General features: G+C 38.3%; 1 protein-coding gene across 1 annotated transcript; it reads right to left on the bottom strand.

Moving 5' to 3' along the window:
* Window positions 1-411: 411 nt before the first annotated feature.
* Window positions 412-27,347, bottom strand: aldh1a2 (aldehyde dehydrogenase 1 family, member A2). The gene is made up of 13 exons (XM_067442085.1): window positions 27,076-27,347; window positions 16,380-16,484; window positions 15,773-15,913; window positions 13,558-13,687; window positions 10,539-10,600; window positions 9,629-9,757; window positions 9,130-9,243; window positions 3,612-3,714; window positions 2,807-2,991; window positions 1,925-2,089; window positions 1,680-1,837; window positions 1,376-1,450; window positions 412-1,287 (listed from the first exon to the last, which is right to left on the bottom strand). Exons 1-13 carry the CDS (start codon window positions 27,190-27,192, stop codon window positions 1,215-1,217), a joined length of 1,557 nt encoding a protein of 518 aa, XP_067298186.1. The 5' UTR covers window positions 27,193-27,347; the 3' UTR covers window positions 412-1,214.
* Between the last annotated feature and the right edge of the window lie 321 nt (window positions 27,348-27,668).

Raw genomic sequence — 27,668 nt, 5'->3', positions numbered from 1 at the left:
CCCAAACAATCTCTGACTCAGTCTGTTCTCACCCTGGTTGACATAAGACTGAATACTCATAGTCATCCGCAAAATGCAACAACTGAAGCAGAAATAAAATAAATCTGGACGGGGTGGTGGGGGGGTTGGTTTGGTCCATATTTCCAGGGTATTCTCACAAAAATGCGTATAAATAGTACGAGTGTGCAATGTCGTGGGCGCGTGTCATATATACGCCATAAAGTGCGTATCATATGCACGCGAAAAACAGCGTATCATATGCACGCCAAAATGAGTTTTGGCGTATACATTCCACGACATTGCACACTCGTACTATTTATACGCATTTATGTGTGATCGGGTTGATATTTCATAATTTCCCAGTCATAATTCTGTAACAAGACTGTTAGAAAATCACCTTCAAGAGAATACTTTGAGTAAAACATTTTAATGAAGAAATTACTCTATATCTTAACTTCTATATTCATAGTACATCATTCTTTAAACCTAACAACAAATGGGCATCAATGAGGAGTCATTTGTCAAAAATACACACCACTGATTTTTTACTTTCTTTTTTGAGGTAAATCATTTTTGTTTACATTGGTCAAGACATCGACAAAGTTATACACAGTAAAAACAATCAAACAATAAAATGAAAAAATAAACACGTAAAGCAATTACACAAATTTTAGAATTAATACTCATTCAACGAAAACATCTTTTTTTCTGAGAGCTTCAGTGGTCTTAGTAAAAACACAAATGCCTACTAGATTTCTACCCAGTGGAAAGGTAAGTTAATGATGAGGTTTGAGAATGACACCCCTCTGACACAACACACCTCCTTTTAGCCGGTGTGTGAAAACACTCAACGTAGGAGATCATCAGAGAGAGCGGTCGCAGTCTGTTAGTTTCTGCACGCTGCTGGTGCAGTGGTCAAAAGCATAGCCCTCCTTCACCATGACTCCGAGTGCTTTAGTATGGTTAGTGGAGCCGGCGAGGGGAGGTCACAGCTGGAATGGATGTAGGCAGTTAATGGTGGCGGTGGACGTGGAGCTGCTAGTGGGATGGAGATGAAGGGTAGTTCATGATGCAGCAGAAGACGTGCTCCAATGCAGAAGTGATGGGTGGTTACTGTGTGTGGTATTTTGCCACTATAGACAACCAAAGGATAATGGCTAGTGGTTAACCTCAGAGAAAGACTTCACACTGCTAGGAACGTACATGTTTGTGCTTTAAGAGTTCTTCCCTGACATCTTAATCGTAATGGTTTTCACCTCTGTATACTCTTTCAGTCCGATCTCACCCCTGGAAAAAAGAGAACAAGGGTGTCAGCGTAAACAAAGATGTATAGAAAACTCGCTCATTATGTTACATCCTTTATTATTGCACTTACAGTTCACGACCATTGCCGGACATTTTGAATCCTCCAAAAGGACACTGGCATGTCAGGGCATTATAACAGTTAATCCTGTAAAACAAAAAATACATTTCACAAACTTAGTTTCATTCTGGCAGGAAACAAAAATCCATGTTGTGTAATATTTCACCCTTACAATCACATGGAATCCTATTTAAATGACTGGAATGAAGGTGTGCATATAACACAATAATATGAGGGATCCAAACAAAACAAGTGGATGGCATTAGGGTAGCTTTCTATTCTGAGTAAGGATCTGGAGATATGAAATATCTCTTACCAGACAGTGCCGGCCTGCACAGCTGCAGAGACTGTCATGGCCTTGTTGAGGTCTTTGGTGAAGACTGCTGCTGCCAGGCCATATTCTGTGTCGTTGGCTCTCTCGATCACTTCTTCAATCGTTTTAAACTTCAATATCTGCTGAACTGGCCCAAATATCTACAAAACGCATATTATTATTATTGTAATAATACTTTGACATTTGAATTTCAATTGGAATTTTACTCTGAGATGGAGAAAGCTTACCTCCTCCTTGGCAATGCGCATGTGGTCCTGCACATCGGAGAAGACTGTGGGCTCCACAAAGAAGCCTTTAGAAGGAGGAGCTTTGCCGCCACACTCCAGTTTAGCTCCATCAGTGATGCCGCTCTGAATCAGCTCCAGTACACGCCTCTGCTGCTCCGCACTCACCTGACGCAGTCAAACAGACTTGATCAACTACTGAATCTTGTCTTTTTTTATTGTGGTTATATGGAACTATTGTAACAGGAATCAAACGTTTAAATAATACTTTTGGTAGATTACACAAGTACTATGATTGGTCCTGTTTGATTATTAATGTTTCATCGTACACCTTCAATTCTGATGGAACTCACAGATTTTTGCTATACATTTCTATTTGAGGTAATATTTAAAATAAAAATATTCCTTTACCATGCAAAAGTTTGAAATGACATGAAACACTTTTCATGTTTTTGGAAGAAGAATCTTATACTCACTATTTATTTATTTGTTTATTTATTTGATTAAGAAATATAGTAAACACAGAAATATTGTATTACATAATGTAATTTATTCCTGTGATGTCAAAGCTGAATTTTCAGTACCGTTACTCCAGTCTTCCGTGTCACATGATCCTTCCAAAATCATTCTAATATGTGCTCATTGGTACTCAAAAACATTTCTTATTATCAATGTTTAAAAAAGCAGGATTCTAAAAAAATATATATTTATTTGAAATAGAAATATTTTAATATATAAACATTTCTGTAATCCCATTTCTGATCAATTGACTGCATCCTTGCTGAATAACAGATTTCTTTACAAACTAAATCTTACTGACTTTATGATTTATTTATGGTATATTTTCTATCGTTCTATTGTTTTAGGCCATTAATTGGGTCTTACCTGAGGTCCCTGCTCAGTGGTTGGGTCAAAGGGATTTCCCACTGTCCTTCTCCGAGCTCTCTCAACACTCCTTCGCACAAACTCATCATAAATGGGCTCCTCCACAAAGACACGGGAGCCAGCGGTGCAGCATTGACCATTGTTGAAGAAAACACCCTGATGGGCCTGTTCCACTGCCAGCTCAACTGAGAGAGAGAAAGAAAGAGAGAAAGAACATTATTAAACATCTGCCAGCAATGCACTATACATGGCATATGCATAAGCAGAGAGAGACTCTCTCAACTATAGTTAAGAAGCTATCTAGTCAAAGTTTCTCCCGTTGTTCTTCTGGTGTGTCTGCCGTTTATGCATACATACATGTGAGTATGTGCATCTGTGTGAGATAATGGACACCTGGGAAAAGGGTGGACTGGCAGGCTGTGGCTTTTGAGGGGTTAATGGAGCAGGCAGATTTACGGCTGTGGTGTGATGGGTCCGGGCAGGGTCCATTCGGCTGATTTACGGGGGGCCGTGCTCACGGCTGCTGAAAACATTTAAAGCTCAGACTTACGCTGAGGTTTGGTGGGCTGCTTAGAGATACTAAGGACCAAGGAGTTTAGGAAGTGAGATAAGCTCATTTGCATGTACATGGGCCCCTCCGAAACATAACACGCTCAATTTTTTTTTTGCCCAGACGCAGCCTTTAAAGATCCCTGAAGGTCTTTGATGTGAAGTGACAGAGAAGGTCTCTGGAGTAGCACCTGTGCACAAACTGTTGCAGCAGGACAACAGGAGGGCGGCCGTAAAACAGTGTCTGAATACTTACAATCAGCATCTGCAAAAATGATGTTGGGACTCTTTCCCCCGAGCTCTAGCGTGACTCTCTTCAGATTGCTCTTTCCTGCTGCTTCTTGGATCAGCTTGCCTACCTGTGGAGAGAGAGGAGAGCCGCTTTATTCACTGGGACACCATAGAGGAGCTTTTACTAAATCTCAACATCAGTGGGATGCTGCCATTAATAAATCCTGCTGCATGAGGAGGCTCCCTTTGACAAGACAACCAGCAGCATTATCAGGCCCCTGAGCGGCTCACATCTTAAATATCTATAGTGCTTACAGTGGCAGCCAAAGAGAATGGAATGTCCTACACGCAATCTGTACGTATCTGACAGTAATCGAGAACAGGAAAAGCTGACCGCAGATTTGTGTAGGATGCTTAACACAGTTTGGAGTCACAAAATAACAGTGAAACAAGACCCTTAAAATGCATTTATTAGCTTTGTTAGTGCATAAATGAAAACATATGGATGTGTGATTATCGGTCTGCTTTTGGTTTCTCCGAACTCAAGGAGCACGTTTCTTTTTAACAGAAGTCTACTGTTTCATAATTCCATGTTGTTTGCAGCTCTTCCCTGAATCGAGTCGCATCCAACCTGAATTTCACACTTCTCTTCATCTAAAGTTTTACATTAGCGGTGGACTTGCTCTCCTCTTACATGCTGTTCAGGCCCTTGTAAGCACTGCAGACATCGCACAGCTGCTGGTCGTGGCGTTGCTTCACATCTCAGAGAACATTATGCTCACATCAAACTATTCTTTCCCAAATGTGTGTGTGTGTGTGTGTGTGTGTGTGTGAGAGAGAGAGAGAGAGAAAGACCTTCTCAATCTTCACAGCCAGCTCAGCGCTTTAGAGGCACTCCTAACCATAAACAAACATTTGTACATTTTTCCTTTCCGCAAAACATACTTACTGACAGTGAATATTTTCTCTATCTGTTTTCCATCAGATAGCGGAAAGAGAAGGGGAGAGTGCAGAAGACGGAGGGAAAACAATCTTCCTCAGTTCCATCTGACACTCTCGTTCAGTGGAAAAATGAAAGCTGGGCTCTTTGCACGAACGTCAAGGCCTAACTCTCCCTGATGGTGTACGTATGTGAGTGTTTACGGGGAAGCTACTTTAGTTTTTCAAGCTACAAGATAATTATAATCTGAAGTAGTAAAACTATAGCAAAGCTTAAACAGGTAATCAGAATGTGTAAAAGAACAGCATTTATTTAAAATCTTTTGTAACGTCTTTAATGCAACTTTTGATCAATTGAATGTATTCTTACTGAATAAAATGATTAATTAATAAAAATATTCTTACTGACCCTAAACATTTGAACAGTAGTGTATAGCCATTTATTAATAGCCTATAGTTCATATTTAAACAGAATTGAATGGATGACAAGCATCAAACTGATACATTTACGGTAAATTAAAAAATATATATACTGATGTATAATGTGACTAATTTGAAGTGAATCAGTTAATTTACAAGAAGCATCTGAACAAATGATTCACTAAAATGAATTAGACTTTCCCACGCCACATATAAGGAGGAGAAAAAAACACCAGAATTAACCAATTCACTAGAATAAATCACTTTCCAATGCCACATATAAGGGAGAGAATCGCCTAGGATAAACTGATTTATTAGAATTAATATGACTTTTCAATATCAAGCGACAGTGTGATTACCTCAGCTCAGACATGAAATAAAAATTATATAGTGATTGGTTGCAGTAACTGGTGTAACATTAATAACTGGAGAAAAAAAACTTGTTGCTTAAAAACGTTCTACTGAAATAAAGTTACTTTATTTATTTATTTACTTCTGGTGTGATTTCCATTATGACAATAGAAAAAAATATAACGATTTTAAAATGTGGTTTAATGTGCTTTTTGATTCATTTAAAACATATAAAATATTCTTAATTTAAAAAATGACACTGCGCACTTGTCACTAAAGGACTAGCTAGACTCAGCAGTGGGCAGAATCCTTCACTTTCTCTATGAGATGCTCCCTTATCCCCACGCCCCTGGTCCAGTCCTCCCTTATACACAGACGGCTGAAGTGACTCAGAGTCTGTGTATGTACACACACGCACAGCATGAGAAATCTCGGCTGCCTAATCAAGTCCAGATTAGAGTCCAGCAACACCCACAGCAGCAGTGCTGACGCGAGGAGAGGAGCGAAACCCTGTGTGGCCGACTGCTGCCAGTGAAGAGGAAGGGCGAGAGGGTGGGGTGTATGGTGATGAGTTTCCTGTGAAAGTCAGTCAGTGGAAGTGTGGGTGAAGACGAGTGGGTTGTGACAGGTTTCAGAGTGACTGCGCTCATTTCACTATTTTCGGGGCCTGTTGATGTTTCTTTCTGAGTCTCAGTCATCACATTCTTGTTTTATCAATAACATTTTGATTTAAAAGAAAGAAACAGTCATCGCAATCATCAAAATATCAGAGAACTGGGAAGTGACTTAACTGTCATTTCCCACAAAAAGAAACATCTGTTGCATTTCCACAAGCGCTTTTCAAGGGCACAAGCTTAATTTGTTTTCTGTGGAAACAGTTCTTCTGTTTGTACTCCTATCAGTGAGAGAAGTCTTTTGTCCATACAAACACACAAACATGATTCTCTGTTTCTTTAACAGTGAAGATAAACACAAAGTACATTTACACTATACTGTTCAAAAGCTTGAGGTCAGTAAGAGTTTTTTTGTTTTTGAAATAAGTTTCTTATGCTCACCCATGCTCATTAGTTCAGATAATACAATAAAACAGTAATAATGTTAAATATTATCTATTTTAAAATGTAATTTATTTCCATGACGGCAAAGCTGAATTTTCAGCATCATTACTCCTGTCATTTTGGTATATGTACCTCACTCCAAAATGCTAATTAAATATCTAATATACACTACCATTTAAGGCTTGGAATTAGTATGACTTTTTAATTTATTTATGCACTTATTTGATATAGTAAAAGCAGTAATATTGTGAAATATTAGTACAATTTAAAATATTGAATTGTATTTTTTAATATTTTTAAAAATGTCAATTCATTCATGTGATGGCAAATCTAAAAAAAAAAAAAAACAGTGCCACATGACCCTTCAGAAATGATTCTAATCTGTTGAAATTTGGGTCATTTATTCTAAACAGATTTCATTTTTGCACATAAATGTAGGCTATTGAATATCACTTTTTTGATCAATTTAATACATCCTTGAAATGACTGAAATGTGTTTTTTGCAAAGCCAGACCAACAGGCTGAAATAATGCTTCAGATTCAGCACGTACCCAAGTTAATCGAACAACAATTGGCCTCACCACTGTAGTCATTTTCAACTTAGCATTTAATTCTCCAAATATTCATGTACACTTGGATAGACAGATGACGACTGTAGCTCCTTTGCAAAAAACCCCTCTGTGGCTCAATTATAACTGGGCATGTAAACAAACCCGCTTTTCCGGTCAAGCTAATAAGCCTCAGCTCTATCTACTCTAAACATCACCAAATTCACTTCAATTAATAACAAAACACATACTACATATCTAGGAACAGATCAAAACATACACTGAAATATTTCGATTTATGAGATGCTGTAATTGAATAAAGAGCTTAAGGGTTCTTACCAGCGAAGCAAGTGTAACTAGAAATAATCACTGTTTAAAATACGCTGTCACAGCAGAGTTATGTCGCTGTCAGTGAGGCCTATTTTCAAGCAGTAAATTCTCTTTTCCTAACACGGTGCCTATTTTCAGTCCCTGGCTTTCTATTAAATTTATACAGTTGGCTTCAAAGAGTCATTCTTCCTCCAGGGGCCACAATGTAACAGTCTAATGTCTGACGCATAGAGCTCAATAGAAAGGGTAGTCATTATACAGTATGCACAGAACACTTATAAAGTGTAAATTAACTCAGGTGTCCAAGTAGGCGGCACAGTGTCCATTTGTTTCTGTTCCATGCTTATGACAGACCACCTGTGGATTAACATCTCACTACCACATCCACCTAAAACCTGTTTATTAGAAATGATTTTGGAGAAGCAGGTGGTCTGCTAAGCATTCCTTGAGAGCGTGTGTAGTATGAGATCAGACAGTCCCCTATAAACGCAACTTCCTTAGACTTCTCATTATAGTCACCAGCAGTATAAACACACTAAGCCTTCAAAATTGTACCTTTAGGGGTCAAACAGCTTGTCACTGAGGCAGTACAAGTGGGCTAAAGGGACAACTTTGTATTTTATATTTGTTCATAAAAGGTGCATATTAGCTCCTAGTAATATGTACTCTTAAGCAGTGATGCCAGTAACGCGTTACTCTAATCTGACTACTTTTTTCCAGTAACGAGTAATCTAACGCGTTACTATTTCCAAACCAGTAATCAGATTAAAGTAATTTATCCAAGTCACTGTGAGTTACTATTTAGTCATTTTCCTAAGTAAAAAAAAAAAAAAAAAAAAAAAAAAATGTATATATATATGTTTTTGCTATCTTCTTGCATCTCGGGGAGAGTATTTTTTCAGGAAATATTTTTTCATTTGACAGATTGTTGACGTCACCGTTAAAAATGCACTTCCAATAAAGTAAGTGTTTGCAAAACCTGTTGTCCTTTCTATGTTGAGGCGACAGGGGTGTTGTCGGTATTGAATGTAATTAATAAAGTAATCTGACTTAGTTACTTTTAAAATCAAGTAATCTGTAAAGTAAGTTACTTTTTAAAGGTGCAATCATTAATCAGTAATCAGATTATTTTTTCAAAGTAACTTTGGCAACACTGCTCTTAAGGTACTACTATGAACCTTTTAGGGTTAAATAAGGTACAAAGTTGTCCCTTTAAGAGTAATGCTCTACACTGTAAAAAATTATTTAGAAAAAAAGTTACCTGGTTGCCTTAAAATTTTGAGTTCATTGAAATTGAAATATTGAGTTAATACAATGAAATTTTTTTTGAGATTTGACAACCTTTATTAAAAGATTATTAAAAGATTTTGTAAGCATATTGGGTAATTGTTTGTGTTTTATTTCTGATGATTCAGTGAAACATGCCAAATAGTTCTATTTTCATGATTTATCAATTTTTTTATGTGGTTCAGATACAAAAATATTTTGAGTTTCTATTTATTAAACAAATTTCCTTCATTGTATCAACTCAAATTTTTTATTTCAATAAACTCAAAATTTTAAGGCAACCAGGTTACTTACTTTTTTAAGTTAAACCAACAAAAAACAACCAACATTTTTTACAGTGTAGTGACAAGCTGTTATACCCCTAAATATACCATTTTTGCACATTTTTACTCACCAAGAGCTCATTCTTAGTGGTCCCAAATGCCTTACACTAAAATGCCAAAAATCTCAAATGTGACATCCTTTGGTCTTATGGACTTCACAGCTCCCCTACCACAAGACTATGCGTCCACATCAAGAGTGCCATTCGGAACAGGGCCGATGGCAAACTGGCACAAAAGAGGATGATGGAAGAGGGTGTGATTCTTCCATTGTCCAATAGGAAAATTACCTCAGTCGATCCTGTGAACGCCACTTTGTCTATGCCCATGTGCGAAGCGATCGCGGCTCCCGCGGTTGGCCCGTAGCCTGGCAAAATATTGACGACTCCCGGTGGAAACCCAGCCTGTGAAAACAGTATGAGAGGAAAAAGCTTTAGACAAGAGCTGAGCCAAGAACACCACAGGCCGTGGAGGGGGAATCCAGACCCACCCCGACCTCCCTACAGGCCGTGTGGAAGAGAGGATGGACAGAACATCAAAAGGAAGAGGAGAAAGTAGGCCTCTTAATCCCAGAGAAAAGGAGAGGAAGAACAACAAAGGTCTGGGAGTAGTGGAGAACCAATGATGAAATATCACTCATTTGCATGAATGTGTGTTGATGTTGCTTTTGTATCACTTTGATCATTTTACTGCTGTATTATGAATGCGACGCGGTCAGAATAGATTGACAGATGTCGTAATGTTTCATCCCTTTATTCAAAACAACGCTGTGAAATGACTTTGCTGTACCTCTTTGATCAGAGCAGCGATGTAGAGGCAGGTGAGAGGGGTCTGCTCAGCAGGTTTCAGGATAACAGTGTTCCCGCAGCTCAGCGCTGGCCCCAATTTCCATGCTGTCATCACCAGGGGGAAGTTCCACTGTACAGACATAGGTCAGGAACTTACTGTGGGAGCTCGTTCAGACGACCACATATCTTTGTTTCTTCAGACCATAACTACTTCGCTAATGATTTCAGACTCCTGCACACTCATTTGGAAACTAAATGTTAGCACAATCCTCTGTATCAGTTCAGCCTTTTTTTGTTGCTTGTAACATTCTCTATTAAGGCTCAATGTCCTGCTAGCTAGACGGAGCAGATTGGAATATTTGGTGTGCGCTGTCATTTCTCATGTCATGAACTGAAGTCAAGAGTGCTAAGCACAGACTTTATCGTCAAAATAAAATGACACAATTCTGCTTCCTTATTTCTATTTCTGTCCTTCAAGTATATTTCCCACTCAGCCCTGCCTTTATATTTCATTATTTCTCAGTTCCCTTTTCTCACTATTTCTGCCTCACTGGCATGGGACATGGACTCCTTTTACCAGTCTGTTTGTAGTGGCTGAAAAGAACACTTTCAGTAACATGTATTTTAAAGTCATGATTTAACCGAAATAATGACAGATATTATCGTCTGTATTATGAAGTACATCCGAGTTAAACAAATTACATACAGAAAAAGAACCTTTGTTAATTAGATGGAGGCAGATCTGAAAGCAAGCCTGCAGATGATTTTAAATAAGGAGCAGGATTTAAGTGAATATTATTACCAAACCTCAACAAGCCTGTCATCCCTCACTAAGGTGTTCGACTAACTCCCTAATAAGGACCGTGGAGATAGCAGAATTTTTAAGCAAACTATATAGCCAAAGAACTCACAGGAACGATCTGTCCACACACTCCGATGGGCTCATGCCTGGTGAGTGTGAAATATTCCCCATCTGTGTGACAGAAAGAACAAAAGGAACCATTAGTCAGCACAGGCTAAAATGGTTCAAACACACTTTATTCTTATTCTTGGGCAATACATCAAGACTGCTGAAATGAAATTGAGATGCGAAAATAAATGACATTATATATTGCACATGGATGTTTTTAAGATCAATGGTGTCAGAGCAAGGAGGGATCATATTAGCTGACATTTTTACTAACAGTACACTAAAGTTTTCAGTCAAAAGAGCTTTAGCTAATATGACCGTCTACAAAAGACCTTGTTTTTGTTTTATGGCAATATGGAAAAGAGTGCAATCACTCCATCCCTCGCTGTGGAAACATGCAGTTGGCGGAACGCATCTGGACGAGAGGCATGCCAGCGATTCATCTCACTTGGTGGCCAGATAAGAGAAGGCCAAAAACACACATTCTGTTTGTTTGTGCTGTAATTCTATTACGGATGAGATTGGAAATGAAATAAAGCAAATCACTGTGAGTTCCCACTATGCAAGTTTGGTTTAGCAACACAACAAAGGCCCAGTGCTGAGCTCCAGCGCTGACAGGGGGATTTACAGTTCTTTCCCCCTCCATTCCTCATTTTTATTCCTCCTGCTGAGAAAATCGTATCATAACAGCATGCAGCGGCATGGGTGCTTGTTTGTATAAGATGAGAGAGCGAATGTGACGGAGACATTATCAAATGCGAGAGTGACTGGATTGTGTGCTTTATATACCGCCTAGGACAGTATATGCGCAAATATTAGAGCGCAAGCCAATCAGAAAGCGGTGGCGACAGACAGTGTTGGAATGCACAATAATTACACGGACGCCCGACGGCGGACACCTCTCTCGCTTCCCTCTAACCCATGTGGCCCATGTGACAGGGGGGCCCTGAAGGACGGCTCCACAATCTCCCCCGCGTGCACACACTCACATACTTGCACACTAATGGCTGCACCGTGACATCAGAGCTGCAAGTCTGCTGCTGTCCCGTAGACTCCAGGCTCCCTGCCGCGTTCCTTTCAAACAACTAAATTAGCCAGAACAGACCCCCGGTGCCCCCCCCGTGCCCCGTAGTGCCCCTCGGCCCCGTAGCTGTCACTGTGCTCCACCGATGGCAGCGCTCCACAGGAGGGCGGCCATTAGCACTCAGATTTATAACTGTTACGGGACCTCGTCTGTTTACCCTCAGTGCACCTCCATAACCCCACAACATCTCCTGCAGGCCTCAGAGAAAACACAGCTCTACCCCAGCTTAAAGCTGCGCTCTCTCTGCTCAAGGTCAAACTTCCTAAAATGTCTAGGACGGCCTGCACCTAAAGGTCTGGGCTGCATTCACATAATGACAGTTTCCAGTCCAGTGAGTCTGTATCCTCCATGCTCTCCGAAATGCGAAATGCTTCTGCGTTGTTATTTCACCAGCTTTCATAATCACGCAGTTTATAAGTAACATTATAGGATTTTAGGTATATATAATGTACTTTACTCCAATTTGCTAAATAAATATCTAATATACACTACTGTTGAAATGTTTGGAATTAGGAAGATTTTTTTTTGTATTTGAAAGAAATCTCTTATGTTCACAAGGGTTGATCAAAAATAAGGTACAAAAAGTATTATTGTGAAATATTAGTAAATATTTAACTGTGATGGCATAGCTGACTTTTTCTCTAGTCTTCAGAGTCACATGATCGTTCAGAAATCAGAGGGGAAAAAACATGCATAGACAAATCGATATTAAACACTGCGGCTAGTGACAAAACGCTGGCGTCTTAAGAGATGAAACGATCGGTTTGTGCGAGAAACCAAAAAGTATTTATATAATTTGTTACGTCTAATACACCACTATGTCCAACAGCCTTACATGTGTGATTACTTCCGGTGAGTGAGGACAATGTACATCAGATCATGTGCATTGACCTCACTCACCAGAAGTGATCACGCACTGAAAACTGATGGACATAGTGGTGTATTAGAGGTCAAAAGATTTATATAAATACTGTTCGGTTTCTTGCAAAAAAAAGTTAATTTCGTGTCTTAAAGTTTCGTCAAGAGCTACAGTGTTTATTATGGATTTGTCTGTGCATGTTTGTTTTACTCTTATAGATTTTGCAACACAATCTTCATTTGTGTTCTAAAGAAGAAAGTCATCTACATCTTGGATGCCCTGGGGGTAAGCAGATAAACATCACATTTCAATTTGGGTAAACTATCACTTTATGAAACTAGAACTTATTATCATCACAGTTGAATCAAGTTGAGCTGCTTAATATTTTTGTGGAAACTGACTTTTCAGGATTTTTTGATCAAAAGAAAGTTCAGAAGAATAGCATTTATTTAAGGTAGAAAATCAGTTCTTTCAATAAATATCTTACTAACCATTACATTTTGAATGACAGTGTACATATACATTGAAAGAAACACAACTGTATATATAAAGTATGTGTTAAGGATTTGTATAAGGATTTATAAAATACATTTCTTTTATAACTTTTATAGAACATCTTGCAAAGAACTTAATTGTATTTTGATCCCCCAGTCAAACATAATTTAAATATAATTAAATATTAAATGTATATTTAAAATAAATTGTATTTAACATTTAAGTAATATGTTGGGAAATATATGACATATTTACATTTTCTATGCCCCATCCCTTAATACAGCCAAACAAATGTGCTCTAACGGCCCACTGCTTTGGTTAAATCTTTCTTTTTGTGAGCACCTGTTTACTGTGAGGTAAAACATTGCTTACTTTTGGTGTTACTGAAATGCCTAAAAACCCAGCAGAAACATGGTCTTGAATGTGTACAAAATAATATACTTCTAAGACCCCAAACCCTTTGTTTTGATTTCCTTTTGTTGGGGGGCTTCAGGCCTTATTTAAGGAGGTCGAAGTTCCCCCTAATTTACATGTTGTCTAATTCTTTGGGTAAGTTTTATGACAGGATGAGCGTTAGCTTACCAGTTGGAATCGTGGAACCGTGGATCTTATCTGCCCATCCAGCGAAATATCGAAATGTTTTAATGGTTCCCTGAAGGTCCACAAAGAAGGATGGGAGGAAAGGTTTCCCGCTGTCCAGAGACTCCAGGGTCTGGGAGGAGAGAAGGCAGATGAGAGTGTGGGCGTGTGATGAAAAAGCGCTCGTAGGAATTAAACCTGACACCCCCCCATGCTGCATTCAGACTAAGCATATCTAAAGCACACACTTACATCTGCTCCCCTAGGAAAACATGATACTCATATAGCTATCACCAGAGACCTGACTTTGTTATCTCTATGTCAGCCAGCCATGATTTCTTATCGACGTGGGATTAGATTGATATAAAGAGTGATCGTAACCACATGGACATCGCATTTCTCTTTCAAAGCAATTCACTCTGACACTTGTTCAGAGCTGGATGGAGAAAATCTGTTGTTTCAGTCCATTTAAGACAACGTCTAAACTGTAACATGAAAGAGATTTATTCAAAATGGCCACAGAGCGCTCTAGAGAGCTGCACACACAAAGACAAACATAGCACTTTTGTTTCTGAATCTGTCTCTTCAGACACATCTCTGTGAGTGGGAAGTAAAAGCAGATGTCCATGGCGGAAGAACGCCGGAGATAAAAGCACGTCAAGGCACGGAACAATACCTCTCTTTTACGTTTCGCTCCTAACCTAAGTGATCGTTAGCACCCAAAGGTCATGTCTCTCAACTCTGTGTTGTCATCATCATGGGTTTCAGACATTTGCAGAGCAAATCAAAAATGTTAGAAAAACAACAACTCCTACAGCTGCTGCCATGAAGCTTCAATAGGCTTGAGGCAGACAGACAGGCCCACTCATTAGACACTTGCTTATTGTTGTGAGCGTCTTTGTCTGCTCAGATGGCTCTGTCCCGTTAAATCTGATTCTAACTCACCGAAAACTGGCCCTGACTAGAATGAGACTTGGTTTAAGTCTGCCCAGAGGACCACTGGTTTGTGAGTGAAGGTGACAGTTATGAGGAAGTGAGGACTGATGTCAACAAGATAGCATGGGTCGGGCATTTTTGTTCTAGTTGAGCAAAAATTTTGGAATCAATTTTCATATATATATTAAATAAATGTATATTATATATTTATATTTGTCTCTACCTGATGGATATCATTAGAATAGGTGTCTCAAGAAATAAGATATCTTTTTGACAGCCCTATACTCTGTAAAGAGCAACAAAAAAAGTTCTCCCACATGTTAATCAATCAGAAAAAGATAAGTGTGGATCTCTGCCAGTGGTGCGGGACTACCTGTTTTATGACCAATGCCAGATGGGGGAGAGATCAGGACAACCACTTGTTATTAACAATTATTGTTTTTATAAATCTTGGTTGATCTTTACACTATAACACACACAAAAAAATCAGGTTTCCAATCGAACATTTTCTAGTGACTGATCACATCTAAATTTTTCAGGTGGCCAAATTGAATATCTGTGAATTGATGCAATTTAATTCACAGAAATTCAGTTCGGCCATCTGAAAAATGGAGATGTGTTCAGTCAATAGAAAATGTTCAAATGGAAACCTGATTTTTTTAACAGTGTAGGAATGGTGACCCTTTAAATTAAAATGTGATTTATATAAAAAATATATTTAATTTAATTTATTTCAAACTTTGTTTTCCTTCCAAAAAGCTTAGATTAGTCATTATTATTTAATGTTAAATGGGGTGTCTGTCATGTCTATTCAGTTGTTTCGTTTTCATGGACTTTGTTTGAGTTTCCCACCACTCATTTGTTTCATTGGACACTAATCATCACCACAGCTGTTCGTGATAGTTTATCACCATCACGTATATTAGTTCCTCCCTGTGCACTGTCTTTGTTGGTTGATGTTTGTTTTTGCTTTGTTACACACACACACTGTTATACCATCTGTCAGTACCTGAATTTATTTTATTATAAACTAATATAAATTTATTCAATTTCAAATGCTAAATATGTATTCAAACATGCAGAAATTAACATGAACCTAGACAAATAAATGCTGTAAAAGTATTGTTCATTATTGTTCACGACATGCCTAATGCATTAAATAATGTTAACAAATTTAACCTGATTGTAAGCGTTACTGATTATATATAGTATTTTAAAGATATATTTGGTTAATTCATTTAAAATGTTTGGGTCTGCTAAGAGTGTTGGATGGAGAACTCACAGCAAGGTAGGCACTGTCTCTTTCCACTAGGTCAGCAAGTTTCAACAACAGCTTCCCGCGTTCAGATGCATCCATCTTTCTCCATACTGAACCCAGGGAGAAGGCCGAACGCGCAGCCTGCACGGCTTTGTCCACATCAGCCTAACAGAAAGGCAAAGAACAGAGAGAGAGAGAGATAGAAACAAGAGGAGGAGAGAGAGTGGAGAGCACTTAATGATATAACCTTATCTTGTAAACAGGTGTTTGTCCACCTCTGGGACAAATGAAATCCATTCATTCCGGATGAGTCTCAATGACTTCCCCAGTTGCACGTTCAGGGGGTCTCTGTTTCCTGTATCCATTCTAGTTTTCCACACTTTCTGCCTGATTTACAGAGAGGAACTACAGCCTCTAGCTTGCTTAACCACATTAGACTGAACTACAGCCCCCTCCCTCCCTCTCTTTCAATGCTGGATGCTTATTCATGCTGAGTGAAGGCTGAAAGTGAGAAGCACAATAGCGGTGCTGGACGACTAAATGTTGTCCAGCAGAGCAATTGTGCCAAACCTGTTTCTGGCAATGGTTTGACCAATTACCAAATACACACTCTGCTAAAAAAAACACACACCTTATCTGCTTCCTGGACGTCGCAGATTTTCTCCCCTGTAGACGGGTTGTATGTAGTGAAGACCTTACCGCTCACAGAATCATGCCATTCGTTATTAATAAAAATCTACAAGGAGAGAAGAGAAAGATACTGTTTAGTTTTCATAACAGTGAGGCCATTTCTTTTTTTTCACAGTTTTGTTTTCATTTATAATGCATGAACACATAAATACATAACATTGTAACCTTTATTTTTCTTATACCAAAAAACTAACAAAAAAGGCAACAGATGACATTGCATTTAGTTTACAGTTAGAGAAGGTAAATGTTTCAAAAAGGGGCCCCATATTTTTTTTAAAGTTCTCAGAGATTTCCTAACATTAAAAATCATTTTCTTAGGGCAGCAGTATAAAATGAGTTCATAGATCCATTGTCGTCTGGATGGGGAGTGAATCATCTTTCACTTCACCAATATACATTTTCCCAGCAGTTCCATCTAATTCTAGAAAATACTTGACAAATATGATATATTCACAAGATTGACAAAGATTGACAAATTAATATTCCCTAATATCCCAATTCTAGGATCTGTACTAATTTGTATACCTATAATATTTGAAGATATTTTTGACATTTTGAAGATATATCTGTATTTATGAAGATATATATATATATACAGTGTTGGAGAAAGTTACTTTATAAGTTATAAGTAATCCATTACAACATTGCATTACTCCCTTAAAAAGTAACTAATTACATTACTTAGTTACTTTTTAAGAACCTCGGCTTGTTTTTTATATAACAAACAAAAGTTTTATTTTTGGGGAAATAAAGTAACTTGCGTTACTTATTTGAAAAAGTAACTCTTATTAGATATTTTGTTGTAAATTTTAAAATTAATGCATTACTTTACTAGTTACTTGGAAAAAGTAATCTGATTATGTAACTGAAGTTACTTGTAATGAGTTACCCCAACACTGTATATATATATATATATAGTCGGAGCAAGTCTGCAGTTAACTCTCTGAACAAGTCATGTCTGACTCAAAACCTCATCCTCAGAGGCTGAGATGTTACTTATGTTGTTATTATCCTAAGCTCTATTCTAAATTTGCATGTCTATATTACCCCTCCGTCCTCAGATAGGTCAAAGCAGTAGGATGCAGCATATCAGATTGCAAAAAAATATCAGAATATCAATCAGAATATTAACTTTTTTAACTCCATACTTTTCTTTTATTCCTCATGTACATGTGTACTTCGTCCACCTTTTTTAAAATTCTGTGCATCATCATGAAGTTTAATCTCAGTGCGTTTCGTGGTTGTGGTGTGAGAGGAATCTCTGGGAACCGTATGCTATTGCAGTGCTGCCCAATATCACTCTCTTGGGAGTGATCCAACAACCAGACAGAAAGAGGTGGGGGAAAGGGGAAAGGAGAGATAAATCCCTGTCGGACGTACAACACACACAAAAGCACTCACAGATACAAGTGCATATATGCACACACAAACACAGAGATTCACACAGACACACGTTTCACAACATCACTGCTCGTTTACGAGATCATAAAACACGGGCCGCACTCTGGCTCTGGTGATGCGTTAAAAGAAGCGGCCCATAAAACAACCGCCTCAGATTCCAAAAGATGGATTTTTCAAGCTCGATAAAGAAGAAAAGAAAAATACCTTTTTCTTTATGCACACAAATTGTTTTTAAAGGACACAACATAGGCCAACATAAAAGGCAAGTGTGATTTCAAGATGTACAGTTTCACACATTCAGTTAAAGACAAAAAGTGCACAAAGATGCTGCTTATTTAACAAACGTGTGACAGATTAAAGCATCAGTTCAGTTCTACATGAACACATTTACTCTTTCTTTGATCTGTGTAGAGGAAGAGGTCTAGTTCAAAGTGAACCGCGGCCCTGCATTGGCCTCCTCAAACTCACCAACATGTTTACTAATGTAAACTTACAGGCTTAAGTACAATTTAATTGGCTGTAAACCATGAGGCGTGTTTACTTTAGAACAGGTATAAAATGCCAGTTGACTTGGAGGCGGTTCAAGCTCGCCTCAGTCACTCCCACTCCATGTCTCCCCTAAAATTGGCATGAATAAATCACTACTGGACAGGGTAGGTATCAGTCTGTACCATGCTGATTCCTCTCCGATACATTTACCTCAGACTCCTTTTTCTTTGCCTCCCTCTCTCCCTCGCTCCTCACAGGCCTCTTGCATTAAGGGGGCCACCTTTAATCTGACTCTCATTTGGAGCACTTCATAAAAGTGTCAGTGGCCTCGTCGAGCCGAGGGCCTGTTACAAAAACAGAAAGCCCCGTAGAGGAGCGAATTAGTTTTAAAATTTATAGAGGCCACTGTAGTGGAATGCCTTAAATCAGGGGCAGACTGTGACAGGCCAGTGGGCCGGGGAAGAATGCAGACGGTGGGTAGCTTTATGCTCTACGTAACCCCACACTTATGGCACCCCGGAATGGAGGAGAGGGGAATGCTGGGTGAGCAGCGGACTGGGCCATCTAAATCACGACTAGAAAAAGGCGACCATTAGAGGCCATTTGGCCCAGTCTTCCCTGAGCTCTGGGGGCTCTCGGACTTTTGTCTCTTCCCATTGAGAAAGTTGATAAAGAACGACAGGCCGGTGCAGTAAATCAACTCTCAAGCTTTCTTTATACTTTGGCTTTGATTAAAGAAAAGGGATAAGAACGCAAGTGCAAAAGTGCAAAAATTCATATTGATCACCGCTTCTTTGCCGTAACCCTGCTGGAGGCTTCAGCAAGGCTGTAAAGAGCTTGAGTAATTGTACTTCATTACTATACTTAAGCATTATTTCAAGGAATTCGAACTTTACTATTGAAATGGAATAGGCAAAAAAGATGTGTTTTACTTGTTAGAAATTTCATTTAAAGTAAAAAGTAAAAAGTAAAAAAAACCTGAAGTAAAAAAAGAGAAGTTTTTACAGGTCAAAATGACTTAAATAATTCCTTTTTATGTACATTTTTGTGAATTACACTCAATTTACACTCAAAAAGATCTACACTCAAATTATGCCAACTTTTACAGCCAATACATTTATTTTGGTGTGGACATAATTATGGTCCATATTAATCTTTGTGAAGTGACATATAAGTTACCACAATATATCTTCAAATAAAATACATATATAGTATTGTTCAATAAATAAATAAATAAATAAATAAATAAATAAATAAATAAATAAATAAATAAATAAATAAATAAATAGGCCTACATAAATACATAAATAAATAAAAATCTGTAAATCTGTAAGTATTCCTAAAGGTCTTGGGTTTAAACTGATTTAAACTGCAATCAGTTTAAAACATTCTTTAAAAGTTAAATTACATATGAGTACCTTCTTATAATTTTTAACTGAGTAACATTCTCATCTATACTAATATACTAACTTAAATTCTCATCATTTTCACAACTATCTTCAGCGTGGCTAAGCTGAAAATACAGTAGAGTTTGTTTGAGGCAGAGCGCTGGAAGAACTTTCAAACTCGAGTCTGAAAAACTAACCGCCAAGCTGTGACAACTAGATTTTGTTTACAACAGCAGGGGGCCAGAAAATGTATTATCTTGTAAACAAAACAGCCACTTGATGCGGTACACAAACAGAAAGGGAAGCGCTGCCAGTTCATCCTACGCTTACACTCTACTACAGGCCGCTCCGAAAGCGGACGGAGTGCGGATAGGCTGAGATTTAATGTGCAGGCTACAGCGCAAGACAGCTGCAAACATTTAGAATCACTCCATGTTTTTTATTCAAGCTGTCAGTCTCGCTGTGCTGACTGTGCTCGTCTGCAAAGCTAATTAGATGGCGAGATATGCAGTGCCTATCATAAACAGATTGTGGAAGAGCGACCCACAGCACACGATGACAGCATCATTCGGCTTATACTCCTTATTGCTGAGATGTTTATCACCAGCATTATTCACACAGGAAAGAGGGTTATCGCCCACAAAAGCAGGAGGTCGACTTTGTTCCTCTGGGAGAGCTAGAACTAGAGAAGAGCCTTTTTGGGGGGCGACTCGAATGACTCTAGCAGTTGAAGTGCTGATTCGTTTCTCATCTGCCCCGCTAAGCTCTCTGGAGGCTTCGCACAACTGCAGGAAGAAGCGGCACAGGAACGGGACGGAGGATGCCAAAGCTCACGCTTACAGCCAGTGAAACATCTGTTTGGCCGCCAGCACCTTCTAATGGCTCAGACACATGAGGGATATTTAATGGCAAACATTTCTTGGCCATTGTAAAAAAGATTATTTTTTATATGTGCACTTTATCTTTGTTTTCATGGAACAGGGATTCCAGAGCCAGACGGATTCTAGCAGGGCACCTGCAGCCCGGGTCTCGGTCTGCACAGGAAGTTTCATATCCTTTCCAGAGCAGCTCACTTTCACTCTGTAACTGGACACACTTCAAGATGTTGATAATTACTTATGTTACCCCTGCTGAATAATCCAGCATAAACCAGCATGATTTCATGTTGGTCCAGGCTGGTTAGAGCTAGCGGACAAGCATAGTCATGCTTTTCTTAAGCCAAACGGAGCTGGTTCGTCATCACTCCTGCTTTGGACCGGCAAACTATCCAGCAGAATCCTATGCTGGTTTTTAGCATTCAAAACATAACTTAAGATGGATATTTCTCCAGGGATAGGAGAAGAGGGAGCTTAAGACATGAGAGTGAGGCTGCTCTCATTTCTCAAGATTGTGAAAAACATTGTCTACAGTGCAGGTTCACAGGGACACCACTACTTTCAAGCTTAGCATTACAGAATAAAATGTCAGCCTAACATGATAAAACTTTACATTTAGGTTCAATTTATTAACATTATCATTATTTTTAAATCCTGGTTAATGTTCCATATACATATGAGTTAACAATAGCATATTATATTTATTTAGTATAAATGTACTATATTTATTTTTTATATTAATTAACATTAGGCATTACGCAACCTTAAATGCCCTAACATTAACTGTGTTAATGGGATAGTTCACCAAAAAGTTTGTCATTGTTTCCATGTCCCATGTCCTTCCAAACATTAATTAATACATGTTTTTCTGTGAAACACAAAAGAAGATACTTTGAAGAATGTTGAACAGTTTGGATTACCTTTAACTTCCATTGTATGGCCTAAAAACTCTCATCTAATCATCTAATCTCATCTAAAATATCATTTTTTATGCTCCAAAGAGGAAAGGCAGAAAGATTTGGAATTGCATAACAGAATTTTCATTTTGGGTGTACTAACCTTTTAATAAAACTGAACCATGTTGTAATGTGTTACTGCTAAAGTTTTATATTCTTTTAACAGCAAAACATAATATATTTGTTAGCATATTTGTGCTTAACTTTTAAAGAAATTAGCAAGAACAGCCATGAAATGGCTCATAATACAGAGACAAACCAAGCTTTTCGTTCCTGAAAAGGGAGAAAACAGTCCAAAAGCCAAAGATAATCAATGAGGAAGATGTGAAGAAAAGATCAAGAGTAAGAAAGGGGGGAAATTATAAGTCAAAGCAAAAGAGGGTGTGTGAGAGAGAGTCCTCACTGTGCCGCTTACAATAAATCAAGCTTCTCAGTGTATGCTCTACTTTGGCCGCTGTTTGATGTGAAGAAATGGTGGGTTTTGAAGTGAAAAACTCCAGAGGTATGGGACAGACTCTCGTAAGTCAGGGCCACTGACCCTAACAGTGAGACACGGCCATATATTACACCCTGCTGGACAGCTTCTAGAGCAGAAAACCCCCCTGACTCCCATCTGTACTATCTCATGCACTGACGGATTGATGGGGCCTACCTCATTCACTCAAGCTGTCTCCCAGATTAGCTTACAAAAGTCCTCACTTTAGCGCACACTACTGTCCTGGCTGGATGCTTAAACCCTTAAAATATAAAGACATGTCCAACAAATGGCTATCAAGTGTCTCTTTCTCCATGAAGCTCTCAGTATAGAAACACAAACACACATACACACACACACACACACACACACACACACACACACACACACACACAAATAAGGGATAGTCCACCCAATAAAGAAAATGGCATCATCAGACATCGAGATATTGGGAAAAATAAAATATATTTTTTGATCAAATGTAGTTTTGGAGCCCATCAACTTTTTATTGTAGGAACAATAATATATGGACAAAAATATCTAGAAAACTAAAATTATTATTTAGTTTTCCACCAAAAAAATTAAGTCAAAAAAGTTTGGAACGACATGAGGGTGTGCATTGAAATTCAAATATACATAGAAAAATTAAATGGGTGAAGAATTGAGAAATCAGCTTTCCCTTGAGCTTTTATAAAAGGTCATGGCAATATAAGAATATCCTGTAAGTTTCAGAGCTGAAAACTTAGTCAAGGAAAAGCTTTTGTGTGCGCATCTTGACGTCATCTAAATCAGTAGCCCCCCCCCCCCTTTTTAAAGGCAGTTCATGACACCTTTAAGCCACATAAGCAGATATCATATACTCATTCATTGTTATTGAATATCATTGATAAATACCACTAACTGAAACCACATTTAATACAAATATGCAATTATTAGTTGCATGGCACAGAGGAACGCGAGAGAGTAATAGTCTGTCTCCTGCTTCCTTTCTTCTCCCAGGTTTTAATCTCAAGAGTCTGCTTCACTTATGTGTTATAACTGAATGGTTGGAGCACATCATCACTTGGCCTGCTGGAATCCAACACCTCTCTTTCAAAAAGGCTCTTGGGTTCCAATCAATTACACTGATACACACACCTATCAACATAAACCTTCTTTTCCTTTTCGCTCTTCCAACCAGAGAAAAAAAGAAGAGAAAACATCAATAACCAGCCATCACTAGTGACAAATTTATGGCTTCCTTAGTGCCATTAACAGCCCAGTGGGCCAGCAGACAGACAGAAAGAGAGAGAGAGAGAGAGAGAGAGAGAGAGAGAGAGAGAGAGAGAGAGAGAGAGAGAGAGAGAGAGAGAGAGAGAGAGAGAGAGAGAGAGAGAGAGAGAGAGAGAGAGAGAGAGAGAGAGAGTTCTCCTTCTACAGACCAGCTCTCCCACATATGTTGTGTGGAGTGAGGAGGAAATTCTGTAGGACTAAAGAATATAGAGCTCAGGTGTTTACAACAAACAGCAGGACTTTGAAAAAAATAATAATGGTGTAGTGATAAGCGGGAGCCAAGTGGTAAATGTTCAATGGCAGGGCAGATAAGTTCCCTATCGATGTTTAAACTCAAGTTTGAAACAAATACACTCTGCAGGTGTAGTGACTGTCACATTAGAAGCACAAACATAACTGGTGGAATGAAACATTTACTGGGGGGCACAAAGTCCATTTGTAGCAGTTTTACTGTCATTTCACCATCATTTCTGTTTTCTGTTCACCATCAGCTCTGTTTCTTTTCAGTTTTCTGTGTAGATTGATTGTTTGTATTATTCTATATTTTTACTTGTTATTCATTTTTTTGGGTTTTTTTTTCTCTTTGTTGCAATTTGAGATTCTTTGAAATGAACAGTGTGGTATAATTAAAATCTATTTTTATTATTATTATTATTATTATTATTATTTTACTATACAGAAAACAATCTCAAGTATTCTGGCTATTTGTACTTAGCATGAGAAAGAAACAAAATAAAAACTGCAGCGTTCATTGTATTGAGCGTTATATGAATAAGGCTTCCAATAAATAAAATAAGTAAAATAAAGGCTCACACTTTATATTAAGTGTCTACTATGTAGAAAAAAAATATTCACCTCTAAGTTGTTCCAAATTTGTATACATTTCTTTTTCTGCTTAACACAAAAGAAGATATTTTAAAGAATATGGAGAATAATCCAAAACAGCTGATGGCTATGGAACCTGCACTGCCTTCCATATGGGGTCCATCCACTGTTTGGTTACCGACATTCTTCATACTATCTTCTTTTGAGTTCAGCAGAACAAAGAAATGAATATAAGTTTGGTACAAAATGAGGGTGAGTACATGACAGAATTAAAACTTTTGGGTGAACTATACTTTTAAGGTGGAATAGATGGGAGAACAATGTCATTATAAATGTGATTAAATGTAGGCATTTTTAAAATATAAGTACAATGTAAAAATGTAAGTGCACAGTATCAAATCAATAATTTAAATGTTAAAGGGGTGGTTCCGTGTTTTTTTCTAGGCTTGGTTGCACAGTATAACTTAAGTGTTAGTACTTCTTTATTTTAAAAACCCTGTATTTGTCTTATATTTTACCTTTATTCCACACCGCTGTCTCCACTGTCCTTTGAACGGCTCGTTTGCTTCCTGCTTCTATGAAGCCCATCCCTCCGAAAAACGCAATGGTCTTAGATTGGTTAGATGGCCAAATGTAGTTTCATGTATTTTTATTGGCTGAAGTGCCAAGCGCAGGTTGTCCAGAAACGGCACGCCCCTTACCATTACGGGCAGAAGTCATATCTGAGGTGACTAGCAAGGGTTTATGATGTCACCAACCCAGGAAGAAGCTCGTTGTAGTCCAAACCGGCCGTTTTTGTTGGCAATAAACTGCCATAACTTTAAAAGATAATATCTCCGTTTGCACTGAACTTTCAGCGCTGTAACTTTGCAGATATTGTTTAAGCTCAAGCAGCAACATTACACACTAACTAAAGTTAAACAAGTGAAAATCGCATGCCACCACCCCTAATATGCAGTATAGTTAAATACATAAAGTGGGACCAAATAAATAATTTTGATATACTATAAATAATTTTGCACAATGTATTCATTATTATAATAAAAACATTTCTTGCATGTTGTCTGTACACCAGTTGCTGTAATTGCTACGAAATATCCTTTGTAATGATTATTTTGCATTACCTGACTGAATTATTTGCCAGTACATCTCCCTTTACCTGATAGAAACTATTTTACTTAAAAATGCCAGAACGGGATGTGATTCAGTACATAAGTGTAATGAATCACATATTTACACAATTTTTAATTTACATTAATGGTTGACAGTGATAAGGAACGAGATGTTAACTATAGCCATTAATGATATTTCCATAACGCAGAGTCTCTGGCAAAAGCACTGCTCTTTAACAGTGCAGAAAACACAACTTAATAAGTCTCCAAGGAGTTTCGCAAAAACAGTTTAACCTTAGACTTACACAAATAATAAAAACTTGGCTCTGCACAGACTACATTTGAGAGAATAGTATCGATTGGACATATTTGTACTGTTACATCAGAGCCTGTGCTGTGCTGCACCAGGCACAACAAAATCCAAATTGAGAGGGGGGTGGGGAGAGAGAGACAGACAGAGAGAAAGGGTGAGATGGAGAAGAGTGTGAAGGGAGTTCACATCACCAGTGCCCAATCTGAAACACCACACACACCCATATAACCAGCACACATCGGATCATTCAAATTCCAGGATGAATCCTTCTCATACTCCCATCTGCTTCTGAAACATTTGAGGTGAGAGCAGGACAAGGAGCAGGAGCTGCAGTGTGTGTGTGTGTGTGCGTGCGTGCGTGCGTGCGTGTGTGCGTGCGTGTGTGTGTGTGTGTGTGTGTGTGTGTGTGTGTGTGTGTGTGTGTGTGTGTGTGTGTGTGTGTGTATGTGTGTCACAGGTGTCTTCAGCTCTGAACTTTACTCTTATTACCACAGTAATAATTTGCCTGCACTGCACTTTGAGTTTATCCTCTCACCTCACAGCAATAAAATTATTACATTCAAAACCAGCATAATTTAAGATGACCTGACCAACAAAACAAGGGAGATTATATTTTCTAATCATTTTATGGGATGATTCAGCACTTCTTTGTCATTTTTAGAGAGGATATTATGGAACGACTACATTACATTTTAAAACATTTAATAGCAAGCTACTGAAACTTCATACATCTGGATAGCCCTTTTCCTGAGCACATTATGTGATACGAGTATCCTTAAACTTCTTCGACATTAAACATGTTGCGAATGTTGTTATTGAGGATTTTTTTAAATACAGAACATAATGAAATTAAGAATAATTTAGATGTAGGCTGATCTATATGCTGTACGACAGGAAGAGTTTGAGAGAGGCGGATCTTCACGCGCACCGAAATGCCTATAATGAAACTAAAGTCATAAATAATGACAACTTGTTCAAGGCGAAACTTCTTGACTGGTTAAAATTATATTATTAAATCTCAATGGAAAGCCACTTGTCAAAAGGCTATCATGTTCGAAAACTTTCATGATCAATTCACCTCTGGATAGGCTCCTAACATCTGGACTTTCACACACGTTATCCGTTTCCGCGGACATGAAAGAAAAAAGAAACGACTGGCCTATTAGATTAGAATAAAACGGAAAATCGTTAAATGTCTTGCATATAGCACACAAATGCGTTCTTAAAGACTGAGCTATTACAAACCATAGCCAAAACTTTCTACTTGTTACCAAATGCATGTCGCTACTACGCCCCCTAATCATCACCACGGACCGTACTTATGAGTCGACATACATTAAAATGAATATAGGCAACACTTGGTATAAATTCATAAAGTCTGATATAATGTTTGCAACACGTTTCGTTTCTTGACCATTTGTTTGCGCGCAGTATAGCCTAACAAATCCAACGCGCCATCTAATCAAAGTTTTAGATTTCCCGTTTAAGAAATGTTATCGTTCTCAAAATAGTTATAAAACGTCTCACAAACCTTGGTGTACTTGATCTCAGGATTGGGTATCGGTGAGGGCACCAGATGAAGAGATGCCATGAGCGCAGCCGGGTCGTTCTTCACCTCTCCTGGCAGTTCAACTTTACTGGAGGTCATTGCGTCTCTTGAAGATGCCGGTTGGGTTTTTTTCTGCCGATTTGCGATTACTACTTTGGAATCCTTCCTGTGTTTATAACCAGGTGTCAGCCCTAGTCCATTTTTATTGGGCAGAGAATAGGGCCGTCCTCCTAATATAATTAAAATGGAGCATTTACATAAACTACTCTCTCTCCCTCTCTGACCATGAGTGAGAGATTCCACCCACTCCCAAGAAGACAACGCTATGTAGGAGTATAATTTATCAGGAAGAAATTCAATTGACAGAGAGTAGTAGACTGCACTGTGAAAATGTTTTGTGGGGAAAAAACAACTAAATTAGCCTATCAGTTAAGTCAAAATAGTCTTTTAAAATAGTCTTCAAATTATTTTATTATCCTATTTAACAGAACTACACAACAAAATGTTGACAATTAAAGACTTGTTTCAAGGTAAAGAATTTGGTAGCCTATACACATTGATAACAATTATTTGGC

The sequence above is a fragment of the Pseudorasbora parva genome, chromosome 1 (genome assembly GCF_024679245.1).
Source record: "Pseudorasbora parva isolate DD20220531a chromosome 1, ASM2467924v1, whole genome shotgun sequence".
NCBI lineage: Eukaryota > Metazoa > Chordata > Actinopteri > Cypriniformes > Gobionidae > Pseudorasbora > Pseudorasbora parva.
This window is presented reverse-complemented; position numbering and strand designations above follow the sequence as displayed.

Excerpts from the sequence above, each read along its gene's own strand:
- aldh1a2 (XM_067442085.1), bottom strand. The coding sequence starts at position 27,192 with ATGACCTCCAGTAAAGTTGAACTGCCAGGAGAGGTGAAGAACGACCCG. Across the intron at positions 9,244-9,628 it reads TCGCTGCTCTGATCAAAGAG|GCTGGGTTTCCACCGGGAGT; the intron begins GTACAGCAAAGT and ends CTGTTTTCACAG. Across the intron at positions 2,992-3,611 it reads CATTTTTGCAGATGCTGATT|TTGAGCTGGCAGTGGAACAG; the intron begins GTAAGTATTCAG and ends TCTCTCTCTCAG.